The sequence below is a fragment of the Ovis aries genome, chromosome 14 (assembly GCF_016772045.2).
Source record: "Ovis aries strain OAR_USU_Benz2616 breed Rambouillet chromosome 14, ARS-UI_Ramb_v3.0, whole genome shotgun sequence".
In the NCBI taxonomy this organism is placed as follows: Eukaryota; Metazoa; Chordata; class Mammalia; order Artiodactyla; family Bovidae; genus Ovis; species Ovis aries.
The window spans coordinates 61,327,480-61,353,625 of record NC_056067.1 but is presented as its reverse complement, the minus strand read 5'-3'; the positions used below and the strand labels follow the sequence as shown (position 1 = coordinate 61,353,625).

The 26,146-nt window shown below is 44.2% G+C and overlaps 1 protein-coding gene and 1 pseudogene across 1 annotated transcript; one reads left to right on the top strand and one right to left on the bottom strand.

The window, feature by feature from the left end:
• Nucleotides 1-82: 82 nt before the first annotated feature.
• On the bottom strand, nt 83-16,685 carry LOC132657657 (uncharacterized; annotated as a pseudogene).
• On the top strand, nt 11,607-25,918 carry ZNF331 (zinc finger protein 331). The gene is given in 5 exon segments (XM_027978733.3): nt 11,607-13,732; nt 16,979-17,063; nt 19,227-19,362; nt 21,797-23,075; nt 23,077-25,918. Coding segments are annotated over 4 exon segments (1,476 nt in total). The 5' UTR covers nt 11,607-13,732; nt 16,979-17,054; the 3' UTR covers nt 23,129-25,918.
• Nucleotides 25,919-26,146: the final 228 nt, after the last annotated feature.

The window sequence follows — 26,146 nt, the reverse complement described above, 5'->3', positions numbered from 1 at the left end:
ATGAAAAACACTTTTACTTATCTGTTGCCTTTAATATCTAAATAGATACCATTTCTTCTATAATTACAATATGGAAATGTCTATGAACAAAATGGATAAATTTTTTGTCATAGGCTGAGGAAAGAACGGTGGTAGTAAGATTCATCCAAAGTTTTAGCAGCAGCATCAATGAAGCCACAGTATGGTCAGTGTTTGGGGACAAAGGTAAATATCCGCAATCCATGCATACCTTGGATTTCTTCTTTGAGTGCCTGATTAACCATCTGGTGCTACTGGACAGTTCTCTTCTCTTTAAATTCTTCTGATTCAATTTTAATTTCATACACTGCCCCACAGCCTCCTGAAATGTCAGTGACTTTGATAGCTATAGCTCGAGGAAACTTTTCTCTGAGAATCTGGGTCCCCTTGAGCTCCCCCTCGGTCTGTGAGGCAAACATGCGCTGGGCCCAGTGGAGAAGAGGAAGCTGGTGGGTTCCGCGAAGCAGAGGCACTGCCGCGGCCGGGCTCCACGCCGCCGTGCCCGGCCGACGCAGCCCCAAAATTTTCTTAAAAAAACCTAAGTATATACAATTATTTATTTATTTACAAAAATAGTATTTTATTTTATTTATTTTTTTAATTTTAAAATCTTTAATTCTTACATGCGTTCCCAAACATGAACCCCCCTCCCACCTCCCTCCCCATAACATCTCTGTGGGTCATCCCCATGCACCAGCCCGAAGCATGCTGTATCCTGCGTCAAACATAAACTGGCGATTCAATTCTTACATGATAGTATTCATGTTAGAATGCCATTCTCCCAAATCATCCCACCCTCTCCCTCTCCTTCTGAGTCCAAAAGTCGGTTATACACATCTGTGTCTTTTTTCCTGTCTTGCATACAGGGTCGTCATTGCCATCTTTCTAAATTCCATATATATGTGTTAGTATACTGTATTGGTGTTTTTCTTTGTGGCTTACTTCACTCTGTATAATCGGCTCCAGTTTCATCCATCTCATCAGAACTGATTCAAATGAATCATCAAATGAGTCATCAAAACAGTATGGTACTGGCACAAAGACAGACGTATAGATCAATGGAACAAAATAGAAAGCCCAGAGATAAATCCACACATATGGACACCTTCTCTTTGACAAAGGAGGCAAGAATATACAATGGAGTAAAGACAATCTCTTTAACAAGTGGTGCTGGGAAAACTGGTCAACCACTTGTAAAAGAATGAAACTAGATCACTTTCTAACACCCCACACAAAAATAAACTCAAAATGGATTAAAGATCTAAATGTAAGATCAGAAACTATAAAACTCCTAGAGGAGAACATAGGCAAAATGCTCTCAGACATAAATCACAGCAGGATCCTCTATGATCCACCTCCCAGAATTCTGGAAATAAAAGCAAAAATAAACAAATGGGATCTAATTAAAATTAAAAGCTTCTGCACAACAAAGGAAAATATAAGCAAGGTGAAAAGACAGCCTTCTGAATGGGAGAAAATAATAGCAAATGAAGCAACTGACAAACAACTACTCTCAAAAATATACAAGCAACTTATGCAGCTCAATTCCAGAAAAATAAATGACCCAATCAAAAAATGGGCCAAAGAACTAAATAGACATTTCTCCAAAGAAGACATACGGATGGCTAACAAACACATGAAAAGATGCTCAACATCACTCATTATTAGAGAAATGCAAATCAAAACCACAATGAGGTACCACTTTACACCAGTCAGAATGGCTGTGATCCAAAAATCTGCAAGCAATAAATGCTGGAGAGGGTGTGCAGAAAAGGGAACCCTCCTACACTGTTGGTGGGAATGCAAACTAGTACAGCCACTATGGAGAACAGTGTGGAGATTCCTTAAAAAATTGCAAATAGAACTACCTTATGACCCAGCAATCCCACTCCTGGGCATACACACCGAGGAAACCAGAATTGAAAGAGACACATGTACCCCAATGTTCATCGCAGCACTGTTTATAATAGCCAGGACATGGAAACAACCTAGATGTCCATCAGCAGATGAATGGATAAGAAAGCTGTGGTACATATACACAATGGAGTATTACTCAGCCGTTAAAAAGAATTCATTTGAATCAGTTCTGATGAGATGGATGAAACTGGAGCCGATTATACAATTTTAAATGTACCATTATACCTCAGTAAAGCTGGAATCCAGATAAAAGAGGGAAATTGACTTTAGCACATTCATCATTCATTTTGAAGACGGTATCATCATAGAGTGATTCTTAAACATTGGATTTTTGATGTCTATATTTCCACTGCAATATTTTAATACACCATCGGCTGTCTTTACCCATTCATTCATTCATTTTTTTTTTTTAGATTGAGGTACAGTTGATTTACAATATTATATTAGTTCCAGGTGTACAACACAGTGACATAATTTTATAGATTGTATTTCATTTAGAGTAATTACATATTTATATAATGGCTTTAGTTTCCTGTGCTGCACCATATGTCCTATAGCTTATTTTATACATAGTAGTCTGTATCTCTTAATCCTCTACCACGTTTGTCCCTAACCCTTCTCTCACCTGACTGATAACCACTAACTAGCTTATTCTATCAGTGATTCTACTTCTCTTTTGTTAATACACAGTCATTTATTTTTTAGATTTCACATGTAAGTAGTTTGTCTTACTTTATTTCACTAAGTATAATAACCTTCAGGTACATCTATGTTGCAAATGGAGAACTTTGTTCTTTCTTATGCCTTCGTAGGATTCTATTGCATACATATACATTTTTTTTTTTATCCATTTGTCTTTTGGGAGGCACTTGAGTTGCTTCTGTATCTTGACTATTGTAAATAATGCTAATAATATTGGAAAAGACTCTGATGCTGGGAGGGATTGGGGGCAGGAGAAGAAGGGGACGACCGAGGATGAGATGGCTGGATGGCATCACGGACTCGATGGACATGAGTCTGAGTGAACTCCGGGAGATGGTGATGGACAGGGAGGCCTGGCGTGCTGCGATTCATGGGGTTGCAAAGAGTCGGACATGACTGAGCAACTGAACTGAACTGGATATTGGGCTGCATGTATCTTTTCAAGTTCATTTTTTCACCGAGATACATAACCTGGAGTGGAATCGTTGTTCTGTGGTAGTTATTTTGGTTTTTTGAGGACCCTCCATACTGTTTCCATAGCATCTGCAAACCAGCTTCTCCCCTCACCTCATCTGTTTGCCTGCAGCCCTGAAGTACAGCTGTACTCTGTTTTCCACGTCCACAAAGATCCTGCCTGTGGGCCAGTTGAGTTCATTTTAGCTGAGTATTTCAGTTAACTTAAATACTGTAAGTTTTCACCTAATTTGAAATTTCACAATTGGCCAGGTCATTCATTACATAAAAGTTTAAAGAATGTGAGTCATGCCTGACTCTTTCCAACCCCATGGACTGTAGCCTGCCAGGCTTTTCCATCCATGCGATTTTCCAGGCAAGAATCCTGGAATGGGTTGCCATTTCCTCCTCCAGGGCATCTTCTCAACTCAGGGATCAACCCCTCTGCCTTGGCAGGTGGATTCTTTACTACTAACACCACCTGGGAAGCCCTAAAAAATGGTAAATTCTGTCTAGGAGAAGACAGCTGCCAGAAGAACCTGATGGATTTGTGCATGAGTTCTGCTTCCCCAGGGGCTCAGATGGTAAAGAATCTGCCTGGAATGTGGGAGACCTAGGTTCGATCCCTGGGAAGATCCCTGGAGAAGGAAATGGCAACCCACTCCAGTATACTTGCCTGGAGAATCCCAAGGACAGAGGACCCGGCAGTCCACGGGGTCAGTAAGAGTCAGACGTGACTGAGTGACTAACATACACACTTTCTGCTTCATACAAATACTGTGATATTCCCCACACTCTGCAAACAACCAAAACAAATCCCTCCCCAACAAGAAAACAAAACAACCCCCACTCCACAAAATCAAAACATAGCAAAACAGAAACAAAACAAAACTCCAAAACAAAACAAAAAAAACCCAAACTCCACAGAAAGTCAACGATCGTTGATCCCCGGGTCAATGTGAGCTCCTGAGGATAAGAGGAGGTTCTTCGCGAAAGGTGATAAGTGTCCATGTATATGTCATGGGAAAGCTTTAATTAATGTATAAAATAGTGTATATCTTATGTGGGACTGCTGAGTCAAAGACAGGCACATTTTTAAATTTTGACAAATGTGGTCCAATTTGACAAATTGCAGAAGAGGATAGTGCTGTCTAAGCAAGTACGAAATCCATGTATATAATTAAAATTTTCTTACTATCACATTAGAAAAGGAAAAGGAAACAGACACAACTAATTTTAATAATGTATTTAGCTCAAAATATACAAATTTTATCATTTAAACATATAATGTAAAAATCACTAATGAGACATTTTATCTTTTTATTTCTGAACAGTCCTCAAATCTTAGTGTACATTTTATGCTTATGTCCCACCTAGCCATATTTCAAGTGCTCAAGACTATGTACCACACTGGATAATGCTGATCTAGAATTTTTCTTCCCCATCCTTACCTATTGGTTCAGCGGAGCAGTCAGGTAAATTCTGGTCCATAGCTCAAATCTTGCCGGTGGCCCTGACTTTGTATGGGCCAGAGGCTGAGTGGTTTTTATTTTCAAAAAGTTGTTAATAAAAATACAGAGGAATATGTGGTCCAGAGCATATGTGGCCTGAACAGCCTAAAATATTGACTATTTGGCTCTCAAGAGAAACACTTTGGCAAACTCTGGTCTGGTGTAACTCAGGTTTATTTATTTGCAGTGTCAATGTATTCATGATTTTTAGCTTTTGTGATGCTTCACCTTAGCCACACACATACCTAGATGAGACTAGAAGCATCTCTAGTGATCTTTGACTTCTTGCATAATCAATTCTTCTCCCCCTGTCCCGGTCAATCTAGCTAAAGATTTTCCCATTTTCAAAGAAACAACTTCTAGCTCCATTGATTCCTCATATTACTTTTAAAATTTCTTCTTCTTCTTCTTCTTTTTTTTTTTTTTGCTATGTCACTTGGCTTGCAGGATCTTTGTTCCCCTACCAGGGATTGAACCTGAGACCTCAGCTGTAAGAGAGTCCTAACCACTGGACTGCCAGGGAATTCCCATCTACTTCATTTTTCCACTGTACAGGGGACAGGGATCAAGACCATCCCCATGGAAAAGAAATGCAAAAAAGCAAAATGGCTGTCTGGGGAGGCCTTACAAATAGCTGTGAAAAGAAGAGAAGTGAAAAACAAAGGAGAAAAGGGAAGATATAAGCATCTGAATGCAGAGTTCCAAAGAAGAGCAAGAAGAGATAAGAAAGCCTTCTTCAGCGATCAATGCAAAGAAACAGAGGAAAAAGACAGAATGGGAAAGACTAGAGATCTTATCAAGAAAATCAGAGATACCAAGGGAACATGTCATGCAAAGATGGGCTCAATAAAGGACAGAAATGGTCTGGACTTAACAGAAGCAGAAGATATTAAGAAGAGGTGGCAAGAATACACAGAAGTACTAAGAAAAAGACCTTCATGACCTGGATAATCACAATGGTGTGATCACTCATCTAGAGCCAGACATCCTGGAATGTGAAGTCAAGTGGGCCTTAGAAAGCATCACTATGAAGAAAGCTAGTGGAGGTGATGGAATTCCAGTTGAGCTATTCAAATCCTGAAAGATGTTCCTGTCAAAATGCTGCACTCAATATGCCAGCAAATTTGGAAAACTCAGCAGTGGCCACAGGACTGGAAAAGGTCGGTTTTCATTCCAATTCCAAAGAAAGACAATGGCAAAGAATGCCCAAACTACTGCACAATTGCACTCATCTCACATGCTAATAAAGTAATGCTGAAAATTCTCTAAGCCAGGCTTCAGCAATACGTGAACCGTGAACTCCCTAATGATCAAGCTGGTTTAAGAAAAGGCAGAGGAACCAGAGATCAAATTGCCAACATTCGCTGGAACATGGAGAAAGCAAGAGAGTTCCAGAAAAACATCCATTTCTGCTTTATTGACTATGCCAACGCCTTTGACTGTGAGGATCACAATAAACTGTGGAAAATTCTGGAAGAGATGGGAATACCAGACCACCTGACCTGCCTCTTGAAAAATCTGTATGCAGGCCAGGAAGCAACAGTTAGAAATGGACATGGAACAACAGACTGGTTCCAAATAGGAAAAGGAGTACGTCAAGGCTGTATATTGTCACCCTGCTTATTTAACTTCTATGCAGAGGACATCATGAGAAATGCTGGACTGGAAGAAGCACAAGCTGGAATCAAGATTGCCAGGAGAAATATCAATAACCTCAGATATGCAGATGACACCACCCTTATGGCAGAAAGTGAAGAGGAACTCAAAAGTCTCTTGATGAAAGTGAAAGAGGAGAGTGAAAAAGTTGGCTTAAAGCTCAACATTCAGAAAACAAAGATCATGGCATCCGGTCCCATCACTTCATGGGAAATAGACTGGAAAACAGTGGAAACAGTGTCAGACTTTGTTTTTGGGGCTCCAACATCACTGCAGATGGTGATTGCAACCATGAAATTGAAAGATGCTTACTCCTTGGAAGGAAAGTTATGACCAACCTAGACAGCATATTCAAAAGCAGAGACATTACTTTGCCAACTAAGGTCCGTCTAGTGAAGGCTATGGTTTTTCCAGTGGTCATGTATGGATGTGAGAGTTGGTCTGTGAAGAAGGCTGAGCACCGAAGAATTGATGCTTTTGAACTGTGGTGTTGGGGAAGACTCTTGACAGTCCCTTGGACTGCAAGGAGATCCAACCAGTCCATTCTGAAGGAGATCAGCCCTGGGATTTCTTTGGAAGTAATGATGCTAAAGCTGAAGCTCCAGTACCCTGGCCACCTCACGCGAAGAGTTGACTGATTGGAAAAGACTCTGATGCTGGGAGGGATTGGGGGCAGGAGGAGAAGGGGATGACAGAGGATGAGATGGCTGGATGGCATCACGGACTCGATGGACGCGAGTCTGAGTGAACTCTGGGAGTTAGGGATGAACAGGGAGGCCTGGCGTGCTGCAATTCATGGGGTCGCAAAGAGTCGGACACGACTGAGCGACTGAACTGAACTCACTTTTCCCCACTCTAATCCCTATTATATTTTGCTTTCTTGTTTTGGTTGTTTGCTTTTCTGACTTTTTTTTTTTTTTAGTTTACTTTATCAACTTGAGGTTTTTTTCTTTTTGAAACTTTTTGGCTTCTTGATTTTTTTTATCACTCAAAAAAGCTTCACTTTTTTTCCCCCCTAGCTTTCTGACTTTGTGCTTGTGCTCTCAACAATTTCACAATGATTTTTTGCGTCTCAGTAAGGAAAGAGCACCTGATCCCGTCATGGACAGATTTAGCCCACCCGGAACCCCACAGGCCTGACTGACACAGTGTTTTGTTTTGTTGTTTAGTCGCTCAGTCGTGTCTGATTCTTTGCCACCCTATGGACTGCAGCACGCTAGGCTCCCCTGTCCTTCACCATCTTCCAGAGTGGGCTCAAACTCATGTCCATTGAGTCGGTGAGGCCATCCAACCGTCTCATCCTCTGTCGTCCCCTTCTCCTCCTGCCTTCACTCTTTCCCAGCATCAGGGTCTTTTCCAGTGTGTCGGCTCTTCACATCAGGTGGCCAAAGTATTGGAGCTTCGGCTTCAGCATCAGTCCTTGCAATTCATTTCCTTTAGGATTGACTGGCTTGATCTCCTTGCTGTCCAAGTGACTCTCAAGAGTCTTCTCCAGCACCACAGTTTGAAAGCATCAATTCCTTGGCGCTCAGCCTTCTTTATGGTGAACACAAAGACAGGGAAATAGTCAACATTTCATGGGGCACATCAATTCCTGCTATAAATTCTGAAGCAGCAAAGAAAAATAACAGGATGTTGGATTCGTCCAAAAGTTTCTGTCTGCTTTTTTATAGTAACTTCCTTCCCTGATGGTGAGTGCGTGCTAAGTCGCTTCAGTCATGTTCAACTTTTTGCCACCCTATGGACTGTAGCCTTCCAGGCTCGTCTGTCCATGGGATTCTCCAGGCAAGAATACTGGAGTGGGTTGCCATGCCCTTCTCCAGGGGATCATCTCAACCCAGGGATCCAACCTGTGTCTCTTCTGGCTCCTGCGTTCGCAGGCGGTTCTTTAACACTAGCGCCACCTGGTGTGAATTCTTTGCAAAAACAGCAAGTTGAAAAAATATATATATATACAAAGCAGTCACTATGGAAAAGGCAATGGCACCCCACTCCAATACTCTTGCCTGGAAAATCCCATGGACGGGGGAGCCTGGTGGGCTGCAGTTCATGGGGTCACTAAGAGTCGGACACCACTGAGCAACTTCACTTTCACTTTTCACTTTCATGCATTGGAGAAGGAAATGGCAACCCACTCCAGTGTTCTTGCCTGGAGAATCAGGGACGGCGGAGCCTGGGGGGCTGCCGTCTATGTGGTCGCACAGAGTCAGACAAGACTAAAGTGACTTAGCAGCAGCAGGAGCAGCAGGGATGTGCAAGCTGATTTTAGAAAAGGCAGAGGAACCAGAGATCAAATTGCCAACATCCGCTGGATCATCAAAAAAGCAAGAGAGTTCCAGAAAAACATCCATTTCTGCTTTATTGACTATGCCAAAGCCTTTGTGTGGATCACAATAAACTGTGAAAAATTCTGAAAGGGATGGGAACACCAGACCACCTGACCTGCCTCTTGAGAAACCTATACGCAGGTCAGGAAGCAACAGTTAGAACTGGCCATGGAACAACAGACTGGTTCCAAACAGGAAAAGGAGTATGTCAAGGCTGTATATTGTCACCCTGCTTATTTAACTTCTATGCAGAGGACATCATGAGAAATGCTGGGCTGGAAGAAGCACAAGCTGGAATCAAGATTGCCAGGAGAAATATCAATAACCTCAGATATGCAGATGACACCACCCTTATGGCAGAAAGTGAAGAGGAACTAAAAAGCCTCTTGATGAAAGTGAAAGAGGAGAGTGAAAAAGTTGGCTTAAAGCTCAACATTCAGAAAACGAAGATCATGGCATCCGGTCCTATCACTTCATGGGAAATAGATGGGGAAACAGTGGAAACAGTGTCAGACTTTATTTTTTGGGGCTCCAAAAGCACTGCAGATGGTGACTGCAGCCATGCAATTAAAAGATGCTTACTCCTTGGAAGGAAAGTTATGACCAACCTAGATAGCATGTTGAAAAGCAGAACATTACTTTGCCAACAAAGGCCGTCTAGTGAAGGCTATGGTTTTTCCAGTGGTCATGTATGGATGTGAGAGTTGGTCTGTGAAGAAGGCTGAGCGCTGAAGAATTGATGCTTTTGAACTGTGGCGTTGGAGAAGACTCTTGAGAGTCCCTTGGACTGCAAGGACATCCAACCAGTCCATTCTAAAGGAAATCAGTCCTGGGTGTTCTTTGGAAGGAATGGTGCTAAAGCTGTAACTCCAGTACTTTGGCCACCTCATGCAAAGAGTTGACTCATTGGAAAAGACTCTGATGTGGGGAGGGATTGGGGGCAGGAGGAGAAGGGGATGACAGAGGATGAGATGGCTGGATGGCATCACTGACTAGATGGACTTGAGTCTGAGTGAACTCTGGGAGTTTGTGATGGATAGGGAGGCCTGGCGTGCTGCAATTCATGGGGTCACAAAGAGTCGGACATGACTAAGCGACTGAACTGAACTGAGGGATTTAAACACCTGAAAATATCAGATGCTCTAGCAGTATTACAATTTCCAAGTGTTGGAAAGAATTCAAAAGGTAGTTATGAAGGGCTACCATGAAGGGTTGCCTAGGTCCCAGGGACATTTCATTTTCCTTTGACTCTTCACCCCGAGATCTCTCTTGCCTATTTCTCTTTGTAGCTACCACCATCTAGAGAGTGATGGGGATGAGAAGCTTCCCTCTATCTGCCCGTAAAAGCAGCCATGTTTATTTAACCCCAGCATCCTCGGTGCTTCCAGGGATCAAACCTGAGTCTCCTGTGTCTCCTGCATTGGCAGGCAGCGGGTTGTTTACCACTGACCCACCAGGGAAGTCTAAAGACAAGGATTCAGTTCAGTTCAGTTCAGCTGCTCAGTTGTGTTGGACTATTTTCGACCCCATGAATCGCAGCATGCCAGGCCTCCCTGTCCATCACCATCTCCCGGAGTTCACTCAGACTCATGTCCATCGAGTCAGTGATGCCATCCAGCCATCTCATCTTCTGTCATCCCCTTCTCCTCCTGCCCCCAATCCCTCCCCACATCAGAGTCTTTTCCAATGAGTCAACTCTTCGCATGAGGTGGCCAAAGTACTGGAGTTTCAGCTTTAGCATCATTCCTTGCAAAGAAATCCCAGCGCCGATCTCCTTCAGAATGGACTGGTTGATTACCAAGCCCTAACCGAACTCTCACTTGCCCATTGCACTGTCAATACTTAACAAATTTATCCTTTCTTTGTCTCAAAGGTATAAAAGCTTACTGCTCTGGTCAATTCTTCAGGTCTTCATTCTTTTCTGAAAGCTCTCACGTACATGCGTGCATGCTAAGTCGCTTCAGCTGTGTCTGTCTCTGTGCGACCTGATGGACTGTAGCCCACCTGGCTCCTCTGTCCATGGGATTCTCCAGGCAAGAATACTGGAGTGGGTTGCCATGCTCTACTCCAGATGATCTTCCTGACCCAGGGATCAAACCCTGGTCTCTTATATCTCCTGCATTTGCAGGGGGAGTTCTTTACTATTAGCGCCATCTGGGAAGTCCAAAATGTACATGTAAGAAGTTACATGTATATGTAAGAACTTAATAAAGCTTTTTTTCCCTGTTAGAAGGAGGAGGAAAGGGATAGTTAGGAAGTTTGGGATGGACATGTACAGTGCTATATTTAAGATGAATAACCAACAAGGTCCTACTGTATAACACAGGGAACTCTGCTCAAAGTCACGTGGCAGCCTGGATGGGAGGGGAATTTGGGGGAGAATGGATACATATATATGCATGGCTGAGTTCCTTTGCTGTCTACCTGAAACTATCACCACATTATTAATCAGCTATAAGTGTAATTTGTGCTCAGCCCTGTCTGACTCTTTGCATCCTCATAGACTGCAGCTCACCAGGCTCCTCTCTCCTTAGAATTTTCCAGGCAAACAATACTGGTGTGGGTTGCATTTATACTCCAGAATAAAATAAAAAGGATTTTTTCTTTTTTTAAGTAGTAGCAGTAATGATACTAATACTAAAATGAGTAATAAAACAAATCTGAACGGCTGGCAGGATTCCCAGCATTTACAAACTCTGCGACTCTGCATAACACTCCGTCGCAAGTCTGGGGGCCACGGCTCCTTTATACGCAGGGAGGGATGCCTTCTGAGGAACCCTGTGTATTACCCGAGATGAGAACTACACTTCCCAGAAGGCTCTGAGACACAGCTCTAGTCGGGCCGGTGCGGAGTTGCATGCTGGGAAAAAGAGCCCATGAGCTTTCAGCTCCGCAAATTCCCCGTTTTTGGGACTACGTTTCCCAGAGGGCTCTGGGGGCACGAGCCCATTAGCCTCGCCGGGAGTTGCATGCTGGGAGATGCGCTTTCTGCGCGTTGTTTTTTTTTTTTTTTCCACGCTCTGGTTTCCTGGCGACGCTGTCTGGAGTTAACCTGCACCGCTGCGCTCGCTCCCTCCCGACACCCTGTTAGTTGTTGGGCCCAGAGCCGTGAGTAATTAGCATCCCTGGAGGAAACCTGAAGTGGAAAGCGGCGGGCGGTGGCGGTGAGGAAAAAGGTCAAGAGGCCCGAAACGGAGCGTCGGCCTGTGGCTTCGGGAGCCGCTGCGGAGGGAGTGCGAGCGTGTGCGTGTGTGTGTGTGTATAAGTGTGGGTATGTGTGTGTGTGTGATGGGGCTTGGCCTTGTCTACAGACTGAGGTGCGCGTGGGTGTCGGTGAGGGACACGGGCCGGGTCCCTGCGGTTGTGACGCACTTGGCGCGTGAGTGTGTGAAGCGGGGAGGCGACCCGACCTCATCCCGCGGCTGTGCCCGCCCACCCATCCCTGGTGCGTGTGAGCCTCGGGCTCGGACGCCTCCGCTCCGCTCCGCGTGAGTTCCACGCGCGTGGGCTCTGGCGCGGACGGCGGGGCTGTGAGAGCCGCCTTGACGTGTCTGTGGGGTTGGCGGAGCCGGGCGCCTTGTTTCTGGCGGGGGCGTCAGGCGGTGTGTCGCAGCCGCGGTGTGTGAGTTTGTTCAGCTGTGACAGGTGCAGGCTGGCTCCCGGGTGTGTGGGCACGGATTGAGTGAGCACGGGGAGGGGGCGTGTGACGGTATCACCTGTAGCTCCGGTGTCTCCGCTGGTCCCTCCGCCCTCCTACCGTGCAGTACTTGCGGGGACACAGCGGCCTCCAAGAGACGTGGGAGCCCGAACCTTGTAATGAAAATGACAGGAATTGACACAGGTGTCGTCATGAGATGGCGACTTTAGAGCCAGAGGTGCCGTCCTTCCAAAGTCCAGTGATGAAAGGGTCTTGGGGGGAAAAGATTCTATTTTGGAAGGGAGAGGTCCCTGACCTGGGAGGTGCTGGGTGGGGGTGGGGTGGGGGCGGGCGGGGTACCCCCAGGTAGTAGAGCCTAGCTTCCTGGAATCTCTGAAATACATCTGGGTGCACCCTTCTTGTTTTTGGTGCTTTTTTCGAGTATAATTGCTTCACAATGCTGTGTTAATTTCTGCTGTACAACAAGTGGATCAGCTGTAAGTATATTTATACCCCCTTCCTCTTGGACCTGCCTCCCAGCACCCCCCCCCCACCAATCCCACCCCTCTAGGTCACCACAGAGCACCAGGCTGAGCTGCTTGCTATACAGCAGCTCCCCACTGGTTGTTTTACACTTGGTAGTGTGTATATGTCAGTCCTAATCTCCCAGTTCATCCCACCCACCTCTCCCTGCCCCAGCCCTGTGTCCACATGTCCATTCTGTAGATCCGTGTCCCCATTCCTGCCCTGGAACTAGGTTCATCTGTACCATTTTGCTAGATTCCACACATATGCGTTAATACATGATATTTGTTTTTCTAACTTCACTCCGAGAGACTGTAGGTCTATCCACGTCTCTACAAATGACACTCTGAGAGACTGTAGGTCCATCCACGTCTCTACAAATGATCCAGTTTCATTCCTTTTTATGACTGAGTAATATTCCATCGTACATATGTACCACATCTTAGGTGTGGTCTTGGAGGGTATTTTCTCTCTCTCTCTTTTTTTTTTTTTTAGCTTTTTAAAGACTTATGCTCTTACCCAGGGTTGGGCCCATGCTTTCCTTAAAATTATTTTTAGCTCTTTAATTAGATTTTTCTGTGTGACGCTCACTACTTAAAGTCTCTTCTCTTTAAACTAGGAAGAATGAAAACATCTCTTTATGGCCTTATAACTATGTAGCTTTGATTTTTCAAGACTGACACAGCTTTCCCTGAAAGGGTTTGGTTCAAAAATACTGGTGTGAAATAGCTGAACTTAGGCAGGCAACAAAAAAGTACAGTTATGTATCAGGGAGTGTAGTTTTTGGTTTGCCAATTTAGTCTTTGAGGAAAGCGATTACTTCATTTTGAGACTGGAAATGGGAGGGTATTTCCTGATGTAGTCTGTGCTCCGGAAAGGCCCCAGTGTCTCATTCTGTCCTTTCTTTCCTCAAGGCCAGCTGCCCTCCAGAAAAAGCATTCTGAAGAAGAAGACAGATTATCACAGATCTTCACATCAAGTTCCAGGTGAACTTTTTGTTCAGTAAATGACCTGAATCTGTAGCACTTAAGAATATTTGCCTTCCTTGACCTGAAATGTCCTCGGTATTAACTCAGTAATTGCTTTCCAAGCAATTGTGCAGGTGTCTTCCCCGTTGACTAGCGCTCTCCCATGAGTACTCACATATTCAGTAGGTAAATTGTTCACATCTTCCCATGTGTCCTTCTAAGAATCCAATAGAATCAAGGGATACTACTGGGAGGTTAATGTTAGCAGTTTTAGCATGTGATATGGTAATATAATATCATTATGACATTAATTTTTAGGTGGACTCAAAGGCTACATATCTTTGGTCTTTTGCACAGGACTGACTTTCAGAACACAGTAAGAAAGGAGAAGGGTTTGATTGTTTTAGTCAGTTAATGACAAAGTGTTCAGCTTTGTGAGGTTTTTAAGAATGGGGTTTGAGCAAAGGTCTTTGTCACTGAAGGCAAGGTTTTTTTTTTTTCCTCTAGTAATCAGTAAATAGAAATTTGTTGTATCAGCCAGGTCTTATTTGAGGTCTGACAGTTTCAGTTACATCTTTTTACTAATGGTGAGAGGCAGTATGGTTTGATGCTGCGTGTGGGTTCTGGATCTCAAGCAGGGTTTGGCAAACTTTTTCTCTAAAGGGTCACATGTTAAATATTTTGTGCTTTGTGGGCCACATATGGTTGCAAATTGTTCTTTTTAATAGATTGTATTTTTAGAACCGTTTTATTTATTTATTTTTTCAGTTAGAACAGTTTTAGTTTTACAGAAAAATTGCAAAGATAGTACACAGAATTCCCAGGTACCCTGCACCCAGTTTCTCCTATTATTTACAACTCATATTAGTATAGGATATTAGTTAGAATTAATGAGCCGATTCTGGAACCTTACTGTTAACTGAAATCCGTGCTTTATTCAGATTTCCTTAGTACTTTTTTAAAAACAGTTTTGACTATGTTTATTTATTTATTTTTTTGGTTATTATCTGGCTGTGAGGCATGTGGGGTATTAGTTCCCCCACCAGGGATCAAACCCTCACCCCGTGCAGTGGAACTGCCAACATCTTAACCGCTGGACCACCAGGGAAGTCCCACAGGTTTCCCTAGTTTTTACACAGTAGTTTTCATCTGTGGGATCCTGGGATCCCATCCAGAATACCACATTACATTTTCATGTAATGTTGTCATGTCTCCTTAAGCTCCTCTAGGCTGTGTTGATTTCCCACACTTCCCTTGCTTCTGACAACGTTGGTGGTTTTAAGAGGAACTGGTCAGGTATTTTGTAGGCTGCCACTCTGTTGGAATCAGAGGTTTTCCTCATGAGCTTATGGATTTATGGGTTTGGAGAATTCTGGGTGATGTACGCTGAGAGCTGCTAGGAAGAGGGCTTCATTCTCATGATGTCAGATCATGACCAAAGTACTTCAAAATGATGGATTCTATGTGTCAATAAATGAATTTATTTTCTGTGTTTTATACCTTACATATTTTCTTCTAATAGCGTTGCATGCAACGAAAATGCTAGCAGGGTTAGGTGATTTAGTGTTTATCTTCAGGACACTGGCTGAAGGACAGGTTCAAAATCAGAGCTCACCCTCCCTTTAAGACTAAGCAACATCAAGGTACCTATCAGTATCTGTGGGGCATCTTGGCATTTTAGCCATTTTTTTCCCAGTCAGTCCTCCAACATATATGGGAAGATGTAGACATCACAGAGTTGGTTTAGGTATTAGGAAGTAAAAAGAAATGAGATGTCATTCAGATTAAAAAAAAAAAAATCCCCAAAATAAGTTATTCAGAGATATTTCTGCAAGTTCAAGAGGTCTCCTTTGAGAAAGAGAGTGGATCTTTATCTTTTGAGAATCTGTCTCAACATGTATGTGTGTTTATATAGGTACAAATATCTTGATTATGGTATATATTGTATATAAATATGTATATATGCATATTGAGAAACATTGTTTCAATAGCCTGATTTTCCTACTGACAATATACCTGAAAAATTTTTCATGTCTTCAAGTATTTCTTCTGACTTGGCATTGAATAGCCCTCTAGTACATTTTCACTCTGATATTCTACCTGTATTTATGCAGCCAGCTTTGCTGAATTCAGAATGCCAGACCCTATCTGGGTAGTTCTCTCTCCGCCTTGTCCGCCTGCCAAGTCTTGGTGACTTCACCCTGTCCAGAGGCTGGAAGAGCTCGAGCTGGCATGGCGCAGCCCCTCCCACCTGGGACGGTGTGAATGACCATAATGGACCCTCTGCCCAGAGTCCCCTAGCCACCTTCAGTGAAACTTGAGGGCCTGGTCTCCACACAGAACTCCGCTCTGCCGTCACACCGAAGGCAGGTTCAGGAGCTTCCCTAAACCACCCTGAGGTTTCATAACTCAGGACTAGAAGGGACTCCTGGAACTCACCAAATGCTGCACTAGTCCCGGTTCCTGTGACTGACAGGGCAGGATGCAGACTAACAGCCGCCGAGGAGGCAGGTGCACAGGGTAAGGCCCAGCAAGTTCCCACCCTGGGGCTTCCGGTGCCTTCTCCCGGTGAAGTCAGGACGCCAGCTATTGTGCCAACATCAGCGAGTGACAGTATGCTCAGAGTACTGCCAGCCAGGGAAGCACGCCTGAGCTTCAGTGTCTGGAGTTTTCACTGCGGCTTCATCACGTGGACATAATTGATTGGTCCTGTGGATGTAGGTGATTGATTTGTTGTCCAGATGTTGATCTCAGTCCCCAAGTCAACTCATAGCCCATGACCCATGGTCTCCCCATCCCCGCCCATTACCTGAGTGGTCTTCCTGGTGTGGCCAGTACCCACCCTAAGGTGTGGTGTGACTTGCCCCTACCCAAAGCAAAGACATCCCTGTTATATGCAATGTCCATTACCTCTCAGAGGCTGAGGGCAAAGGCTGCACCTTTCTTTGGTCAAGGCCGGATTTTCAGCCATATCCCCCACCAGGGAGCTGGCCAGGAATCCTCCCACTCCAGTGTCAGATCTAATTTCAAGACATAAAATAAGCGCTCCTCTGCCACATCTATGCAGCTGGGTTTCCTGGAGTGTCAAGGAGAACTTGATTTTTCCAGAATCCTTTTAATCTTCTCCAGGTGTGTTTTTGTGGGGGAGCTGTAGGGGAAGAAGATAGGGTTCTTTGGCAGCGAAGGTGGAGGAGTGAGAAGGCTGTACTAAGTCATTTGGGGACCAGGGTGCACTTATTTTCAAGCCTTGTTTTCCTCTTGTAGATCTGGCATCTCTGGATTTTGTGTCTTCAGTAAAAGAGACCCCAGGAGCACTGATCAGTCCTTGAATTCTAGAATTATGGCCCACGTGAGTGTGTTTCTCTTTCCATCTTGAGCTGTGATGTCTGGGTCCTGTGCATACTTCTGTGAAATACTGTGAAGCCTCCTGCCCAAGTGAGTTCCACTGAAGACCTGCTCCCCTGCTCTTCCTGCTGCAGCAAATAATGATGCCATGTAGCCCTGGGCTCACCTCTGTGGCTAAAGTTTTTCACGGAACCCTCCTCTGCTCACTTTTTTTGTCAAGAGTAATTGCGACAGTGGAAGCAGAAACTACCTCGGGAGAAATATTTGAGTCAGGTCCACGACTTGATGAGTTCTAGATGTTGGTCCCATATGACCACATGAGAGTCCTCTCTCACCTCCACTGATTTTCCCAGGCTCATGCTTTATGAAGAATTGGAGTGTGATGAAGCCCTGGCTCAGAGATCATGTTCCTGTCAGGGGACCCAGGAGATGAATTTTGTTTGTTTGTTTTAATTTTGTTTATTTTTGGCTGCCCTGAGTCTTCGTTGCTGCACATGGGCTTTCTCTTGTTGCAGTAACTAGAGGGCTACTCTCTAGTTGCTGTGCCCAGGGTTTTCATTGTGGAGGTTTTTCTTGTTTTGGAACATGAGCTCTAGGGTGGGCATGCTCAGTAGTTATAGCACATGGGCCTAGTTGCCCTGAGGCATGTGGGATCTTCCTGGACCAGGAATCAAACCTGTGTCTTTTGCATTGGCAGGCAGATTCTTAACTACTGGACCATCAGGGAAGTCCCTGAATTTTGTTTTAAACAGACCTGTCTCTATGTTTCCAAATCGTTTGATACTTATTTCCTCTAAATCAGGAAAAAAGAAAAGGCAGGGTTAGTGGATAATTAACAGATGAGAAGGTCATTTCAGGTCAAAGTGATAGATGATCATATACTCCTGGAATCGGGGAACTTAAGACATCTGACTCAACCTAAATGTGTGACTAATAATTCAGTCTAATCCATTCATATTGACAGCTTACAGTGAACAGTGTCAGATTTGTGATCTGTGAAGAAGATTTAGCTTCAGGATCAGGGACCAGGCTTGATGACTCAAGAACTTTTGTGTAGTAGAGTTTTATTAAGAGAGAAGCTTCTGACATAAACATCAGAAGAGGGGCGGAGAGTGCCCCCCTTATTAGATTTTAGCAAGCTGTTTTTTGTTTGTTAGAAAGCTATTAATCAGATAAGAGAGACACCTCAAGGCTGAGGGAGTTTAACCAGCCCCCTTTCCCACAATATGCATTTTTCAGATAGGATAGAACAGGTGTGTCATCCCCCAGCCATAAAACAATTGATACGAATACTGGTTTGTTGAGCTGTTATCAGTCAAGGTTTGAGAAAAGGGAAAAAGTTAGTCTTAGGTGGAACCATTTTGAAGAAAGGCAAATTCCAAAGCAAATACATGATTTCATTAACATAGCTTAAGAAAAGCATTTCCATAAGAGAAGCGCATTGGTTAGCTCAAGGTTTGAGAAAAGTTGGGTTCAGGTGGAACCAAGTGTTGCCATGGCAACACAGAATTTTAAGAGAAACCTCCTTTTAATTTTGTATAGGCAAGGAAAAAAATCGACACTTGTAGTTTGTTTCTTCCTGCCACTTCAGGGAGAGATTAAAGAGTTACAGCCTGTTTCCTCATTTGGAGACCTTTGGCCTTCCTACCTGTTACCCTCTCAATATGATGGAGTCAAAAACAAAAACTGCTTTTGTCATCACAAAGGCCGACCGCGTAAAAGATAACCTGTCAAAATGATGAGCCTGAAGCCTGAAAACATTCAAACCTGCAAGCCTGATTTTCTAAGATAAAAGATTTTATATTCAGGAAGCAAACCCCTGGCTTTTTTTTTTGTTTGTTTCTCCTTAAACAGAACAGAAATACTGTAGGAATGCACGCTTGCTGAGAATTTATGAGACAGGCATGTAGCAGGCTCAGTACTTGTGAACAAGAGAAACCTGGGCTTGTTTTAGCTATTTCCTGGCAGAATGGCATGGTTAGAGTACCCCAGGGTGTCGATTGTCTTCCTTGCAGCAGGAGGGGCTAAGCGTGAGTCGCAGCGGTGACTTCCCTGGCCCCGACCCAGGTCCCAGGCCTTTAATCTGCTCACTGTGTCCACCCCTGCACAGAGTAGGGGCCTCGCTCCCCCTCCTTCATCTTGAAGTTATGTCCTTCTGCTCCATCAGGGACGCGAGGGTTTGGTGACCTTCTCGGATGTGGCCATCGACTTCTCTCAGGAGGAGTGGGCATGTCTGGACTCCAGGCAGAGGGACTTGTACTGGGATGTGATGCTGGAGAACTACAGTAACCTGGTCTCACTTGGTAAGTTCCCTGCCTTGGACAACCTGGACTCTGTGCCCGCACCATCAGCTCCCTCCATGGTGAGCTTCAGGACCACCTTTCAAGAGCCTCATTGAATTTCTTTCTTCCTGCTCCCAAGGGACATTTTGAGCTTTGTTCAGTCGGAAATGGGCATCATGTGTACACCTCTACCTCCTCACCCATCAGCCATCTTCCTACCGCTGTCTGGCCCTCATGTAATTATTTCTCTTCCTTAATGACCAAAGGGTTGATTAGGGTTATTTAACTTATGAAAATGAATGTATTTGTTTATTTCATGACCATCTTTGGAGAAACCACGCTTCATGCTATGAGCCCATGTTTACACCCAGATTGCTGTTGGTGGTACTGTGGGGACCCACCTTTAGGGAAGACGGCCTGACACATGACATGAGTTTCTCTAGCATACCAGCCTCTGTGTAGATGCAAACTGAACAAACAGAATCCATGTAAAACCACACTAAGCATATTCCACTCCCTACACACTGGACCTGAAGTGAGGTTGAAAGTTATAATCTGTGAACTCTGAGTTAAACACCAGATGATATCATCTTGTTTATAAGGAAATTTAATATTTTTCTGTTAACGAAATAACAGCCATAATATGCATGGCTAATATTGTGCTTACTATATACCAGGAAGCATCCTGAGCATGGTGTGTGTGTATATTAATATATTTCATCCCATTCTCACTAGTTTATCGATAGGAGCAGTTATTATATTACTATAGATCAGTATGCTGGGGCACAGGGTGACTTGGTCAGTCAAGAAGGCAGAAGCAAAAATGGAACCTAAGGTTTCTGGCCCCCAAATCCATACATTCAGCCATCATGTTCTACTTGCCTCTATAAGCTTAAAATAAGACCCTTTATCTACCCATCTGGTTTCCTCTTTGTCCTCCAATCCTTTCTGTTTCTTGAAGTCTTTTATCATTTTGACATTTAGATTGTGACACATTTGACTGAAATGCAATCAAAGAAATCTTGAGCCAACAAGTTTTTTCCCAAGTTCTGCCTCTTGTGAAGTTTCTCTTCTTTTGAAAGCAAGACGTCTCATTTCTGTGCCAGACAGTGCTCTTATGGAAGCAAGGGAGAGAGGTTTGATGGGTGAGGGGAAAAGATACCAAAACAGTGCAGAGCAGACCTCGGGCAGGGAGCAGTTGCCCCCCTTGAGGTGTTTGGGGGGGTCTCCACAAAGGTCTCAGGCCCAGGGCCTCTGAGGAAGAAGTTACCACCTTGAACTTGATCTTCCCTGTTTCCCTCCCAGTCGATTTTCCTTCTCATGTTTCACCCCTGTTGAAAGACAAGGGCATAGGAAACAGGACCCTGTGCCATTGGTAGTTTCTGAAATGTGGTTATTTTCCTAGCTTCACGTGCTTTCTTTATTTTCTTTATATATATGTGTGTATATATATATAATTTTTTTTTTTTTTCGGTGATACTGCTTCTTGGGTGCTCTATTCTTCCATCATGAAGCAACATCTGCTTGTGTCTCTTTTTGTGTCATTAGCAGTTGCTGACACTCAGTACCAAGATTCAGTATTTCATTGGGGTTCAAAATGATATTCTATCATTGCCTCTTCATTTGTTCACTGTAATAATTCTTTAAAGAGAAACCTTGATCCACCTGCTTATTGGTGGTGTAGTGGAACTGCTCACGTTGAAAGCTAAATCTTTGTTCTTTTAAGGAAAAAAAAGTAATAGCTTTTAATAACAAAGGGTTGGTGTCCTGGCCTGCTCTAAGTTGGCCATTTAACATTTTTCTAGTGTCTTTATAAACTCATGAATTTAAATGTTTGATGTTTCGTAGTCCCTTGAGTTAGCATCTTTATCGATGCTCAGATTATTCTAAGCATTGCCTCATAAGTGTTTCACAGTTTTATTATTAAATTTAGTTCTACACATCATCTTTTGAATGTTGAATCTTTGTATCAGGAATTACTTTTAATGGTAGTACATGTGTGTGTGTACCATCCAACTATATCTTTTTGTTTTTTACAGTCATAGTATATTTGATTTTCTTGGTTTTCCAGGCTTGCTATCACGTCTACAAATTGTGATCTTTTTCATCTTCATTTTTGAGATTTGTCCCTCCAGGGTTTTTTGTTTTTGGGGTTTTTTTTTTTTTTGCTTAATTTTTATAGCTGATAGGAAATAGTAGAGCTATTCATAATAGTGCCTTTTGGGTTTGATTTTAGCAGGAATGTCTCCAGCGCTTCCTCATTAAGTATTGTGATGCTAGACATGGAATCTGCATCTTAATAAGAGCTCTCGGTGATTCATATTTTTCCCACTGGAGAAGTTTTATTTCTGTTAGAGAAGGTTTTGGTTTGTGATTAATTTTGGTTTTGTTTCCTTAAAAAATAACAAAATATGTTGGATTTTTTTGTTTGTGTGTGTGTGTGTGTGTTTTCCAGATTTGGAATCACCATACGAGACCAAAAGTTTACCTTCACAAAAGAACACTTATGGGGTGAATTTTTCCAAACGGACCTCAAATAGAAAAAGTAAATCCCGTGGCCTTGGCTGGACATGTGAAGGTGAGCTGGACAGATCACGGGCCCCTCAAGAGGGACGTGCCAGTCAAAGGATAATCAGCTGTGGGGATACCCCCGCTTTTAGAGAAAGCAACCCTGTTCGGCCACAGCAGAGACTCCCTAACAGGGAAAATTCCTATGAATGTAAGGAATGTGGGAAGGCCTTTAGCCGAGGCTATCAGCTTACTCAGCATCAGAAGATTCATACAGGTGAGAAGCCTTATCAATGTAAAGAATGTAAAAAGGCCTTCCGTTGGGGCAATCAGCTTACTCAGCATCAGAAAATCCACACTGGCGAGAAACCTTATGAATGTAAAGACTGCGGGAAGGCCTTCCGATGGGGCTCGAGCCTCGTGATCCATAGGCGAATCCACACAGGAGAGAAGCCCTACGAGTGTAAGGACTGCGGGAAGGCCTTCCGGCGCGGTGACGAGCTCACCCAGCATCAGAGATTCCACACCGGTGAGAAGGACTATGAGTGCAAAGACTGTGGCAAGACCTTCAGCCGGGTGTACAAACTTATTCAGCACAAGCGAATTCACAGTGGCGAGAAGCCCTTCGAGTGTAAGGACTGCGGGAAAGCCTTCATCTGCGGCTCGAGCCTCGTGCAACATAAGAGAATCCACACGGGGGAGAAGCCCTATGAGTGCCAGGAGTGCGGCAAGGCCTTCACCCGTGTCAACTATCTCACCCAGCATCAGAAAATCCACACGGGGGAGAAGCCTCATGAGTGTAAGGAGTGCGGGAAGGCCTTCCGTTGGGGTTCGAGTCTCGTGAAGCACGAGAGAATTCACACGGGGGAGAAGCCGTATAAATGTACAGAATGCGGAAAGGCCTTTAACTGCGGCTACCACCTCACTCAGCACGAGAGGATCCACACTGGCGAAACGCCTTACAAATGCAAGGAGTGTGGAAAGGCCTTTATCTACGGCTCGAGCCTTGTCAAGCATGAGCGCATTCACACGGGGTTTAAGCCCTATGGGTGTCAGGAGTGTGGGAAGGCCTTCAGTCACGGCCACCAGCTGACACAGCATCAGAAAACCCACACTGGTGAGAAGCCCTCTGAATGTAAGGAATGTGGAAAGGCCACATGTAACCACGGAAACCACCTTCGAGACCATGAGAGGATTCCCGCCGTTGAAAAGCCTTTCGTGTACAAAGGCCTCCCTTCGACATTCATTTCTTCCACAACATGAGGAAAATTTGTGTTGAGAGTGAATGCAAGGAAGCCTTCACTGGTCGCCCTTCTGCTTATAGACTATCAGAAGTCATGTGAGCGGTGAATTTGGAGAATCGCTTTTTCTTATTGATCACAGCATACTCAGCTGTCAGCGGTTATCTCCTGGATTAGGTTAGTTTCAAGGAGAGCATAGAAACCTTCCAGTACTGCTTCATCTCTGTCGTATTTCAGATGTGTTCTAAGGTGAAACTCTGCTAGTGAGTTTGTGGAAGAGCTTTTCTTGTGGCACTTAACCCAACCTGTTACCACCACCCTCCTACCTCTCACTGCCTGAGAGACACTGGAAAAAGGAGCTCTTACCCACTGTGCTTTATTCGTGAAGTGGTGATTAGATGAGTTTGGTACATGTGAACTCCCTGAACATGTATCTGGAATATTGTGTAAGCTCAATAAATATTAGCTGCTGTTGTTGTTCTCATTAGCATTAGCATTGCTATTAGTTATTACAGGAAGACATCCTGTAGGAGCAGTGAGTTGAGAAAAGTCTATCAGAGTTCTGTAAGAAAATATAGGGACTTCCCTAGTGGTCCAGTGGTTAGGACTCTGTGCTTCCACTGTGGAGGATGCAGGTTCAGTCCCTGGTCAGGGAACTAAGATCCCACAAGCCACATGGTGCACCCCAAGAAAAAGAAGAAGAAAATAGAGGAGATTGCCATAACTGTGGGGCGGGCAACATTTCTTAGTACACAGAAAACTCTCAACGGAAAATGAAAAGTTATTAAGTTGGAATTTATCAAAAGTTCAAAGTTCCGGTCATCGAGTGACATCATGAAGGTGATGAAAAAGCAAGAAGCAGACTGGAAGAAGACATTTACCTAAATGTGATGAAGGATTCACAAAGGATAAAAAGAAATCTTCAAGTCAATAATAAAACAGCAGTCAATTGAAAGGTGAAGGGAGGGGCTTCCCTGGCAGTCCAGTGGTTAGGACTCCACACTTTCACTGCCGAGGGCGTTGGTTCAGCCCCTGGTTGGACTAAGATCCCACAAGCTGCTCAGTGCGGCCAATAAAAATAATAAATACAAGGTGAAAGGAGACCTAGGTAATCATGTAAGATCATCAAATGTCAAGTAAGTGGAGATGAGTTAAATGTCATCATTCCAGGGATATGCAAAGTCAGGTTGCCCTGGGAGTCACTAAACACCAGAATGGCTGACATTGAAATTGCATATGGGCCAATGTCTTTGCTGAATGTTCACACATGGCCTGTTGAAGGAACAGAACCAGCACACTGGACCTCTCCAGGTTCTGGAGGTCCCAAAGCAGGGGGTTGGGGGGGTTGAGGATGCCAGTGCTCCAGGGATGCAAGTGGATTTTCCCTGGGGGAGGGGCTGGGGCCCAGGGTCAAGTCCTGAGTATGGAAGGAGCAGGTAGACTCAGAAGGGACCTGAGCTGTCTTAGGAGTTATCATTCAGTCACTCAGTTGTGTTTGACTCTGCAGCCCCTTGGACTGCAGCACACTAGGCTTCCCTGTCCTTCACCGTCTCCTGGAGCTTGTTCAAACTCACGTCCGTTGAGTCGGTGGTGCCATGTAACCATCTCATCCTTTGTCGTCCCCTTCTCCCGCCTTCAATCTTTCCCAGCATCGGTGTTTTCCAGTGAGTCAGCTCTTTTCATCAAGTGGCCAAAGTATTGGAGCTTCAGCTTAAGTATCAGTCCCTCCAATGAATATTCAGGACTGATTTCCTCTAGGATGGACTGGTTTGATCTCCTTGCCATTCTAGGGACTCTCAAGTCTCCAACACCGCAGTTCAAAAGCATCAATTCTTTGGTGCTCAGCGTTTATTGTCCTACTCACATCCGTACATGACTATTGGAAAAACCATAACTTTGACCACATGGACCTTTGTCGGCCGTCTTAAGAAGGTCACTCCTAAGTGAAGATGGGGGTTGACTTGGGGAGAGGACTTGAGCCCAAGTCCCCGAGTGGTGGGGAATCTGAGAGTCTGGGCAGGGGAGGACTAGAGCCCATAGGAGTGTTTGATAAGCTTGGAGTGGGGCTCACAGCAGCCAGAGCTCAGACAGGTCTGGGAGACTGGAGAAAAAGTCCTGGAGAGGGAGCCTTTGAGAGCTGGAGGACTCGAATGCTGTGGATGAATACAGCTTGGGAGACCTGGGGTGAGAGCTAAAGCCAGTGGGAGAACTGTGGTACAGGATGGCTGGGTGGTTAGAGTCCAGTGGCATGTCCTGTGAAGGCCAAAAGAGGATCCTGAACCCAGCTGAAGTAGGGCTTATGTGTGGCATATCTCAGTGTTGTGGTTACAGCTCCATTAAAGCTGTTTTGTCCTTGGATTATGTATACCTTAAGGGCTTCCCAGGTGGTGCTAGAACCCAGTGGTGAAGAACCCACCTGCCAACATAGGAGATATAAGAGACATGGGTTTGATCCCTGGGTCAGGAAGATCCCCCGGAGAAGGAAATGGCAACCCACTCCAGTGTTCTGGCTTGGGGAATCCCATGGACAAAGGAGCCAGGGGGACTCCAGTACATGGGGTTGCAAAAGAGTCAGACATGACTGAGTGACTAAAAAAAATCCTTATCTTCATTTAATGAGGTTTATTTGCAAATTCCTCTGGCGCCATCTGTAGGCTGGTTAGAGTATCTTCATCAAAAGGAGAATTGATTTCCTGCCTTTTTGTGTTTGCTGCTTAATTGCCTTCAGCTCAAAATAAATTCGATGTCAGGTGTATTTTAGGATGATATACCTGGTTTCCTTCAGTTGTGATACAAGCATTGTTTTCAATAAAGAAAGCCATGAAGTATTTTTGTATGTGTTCTCTTTTTGTATATCATTCCATTTTATATTGTTTATGAATTAGTTTAATTTAGGTTTGTTTGCTGTGAGTCAATGTGTATGTGCATGCGTGCTAAGTCGCTTCAGTCATGTCCAACTCTTTGTGACCCCATGGACGGAATGACAGCCTCCTCTGTCCATGGGATTTTCCAGGCAAGAATGCTGGAATGGGTAAGTCAGTCACTTCTCCAGGGGA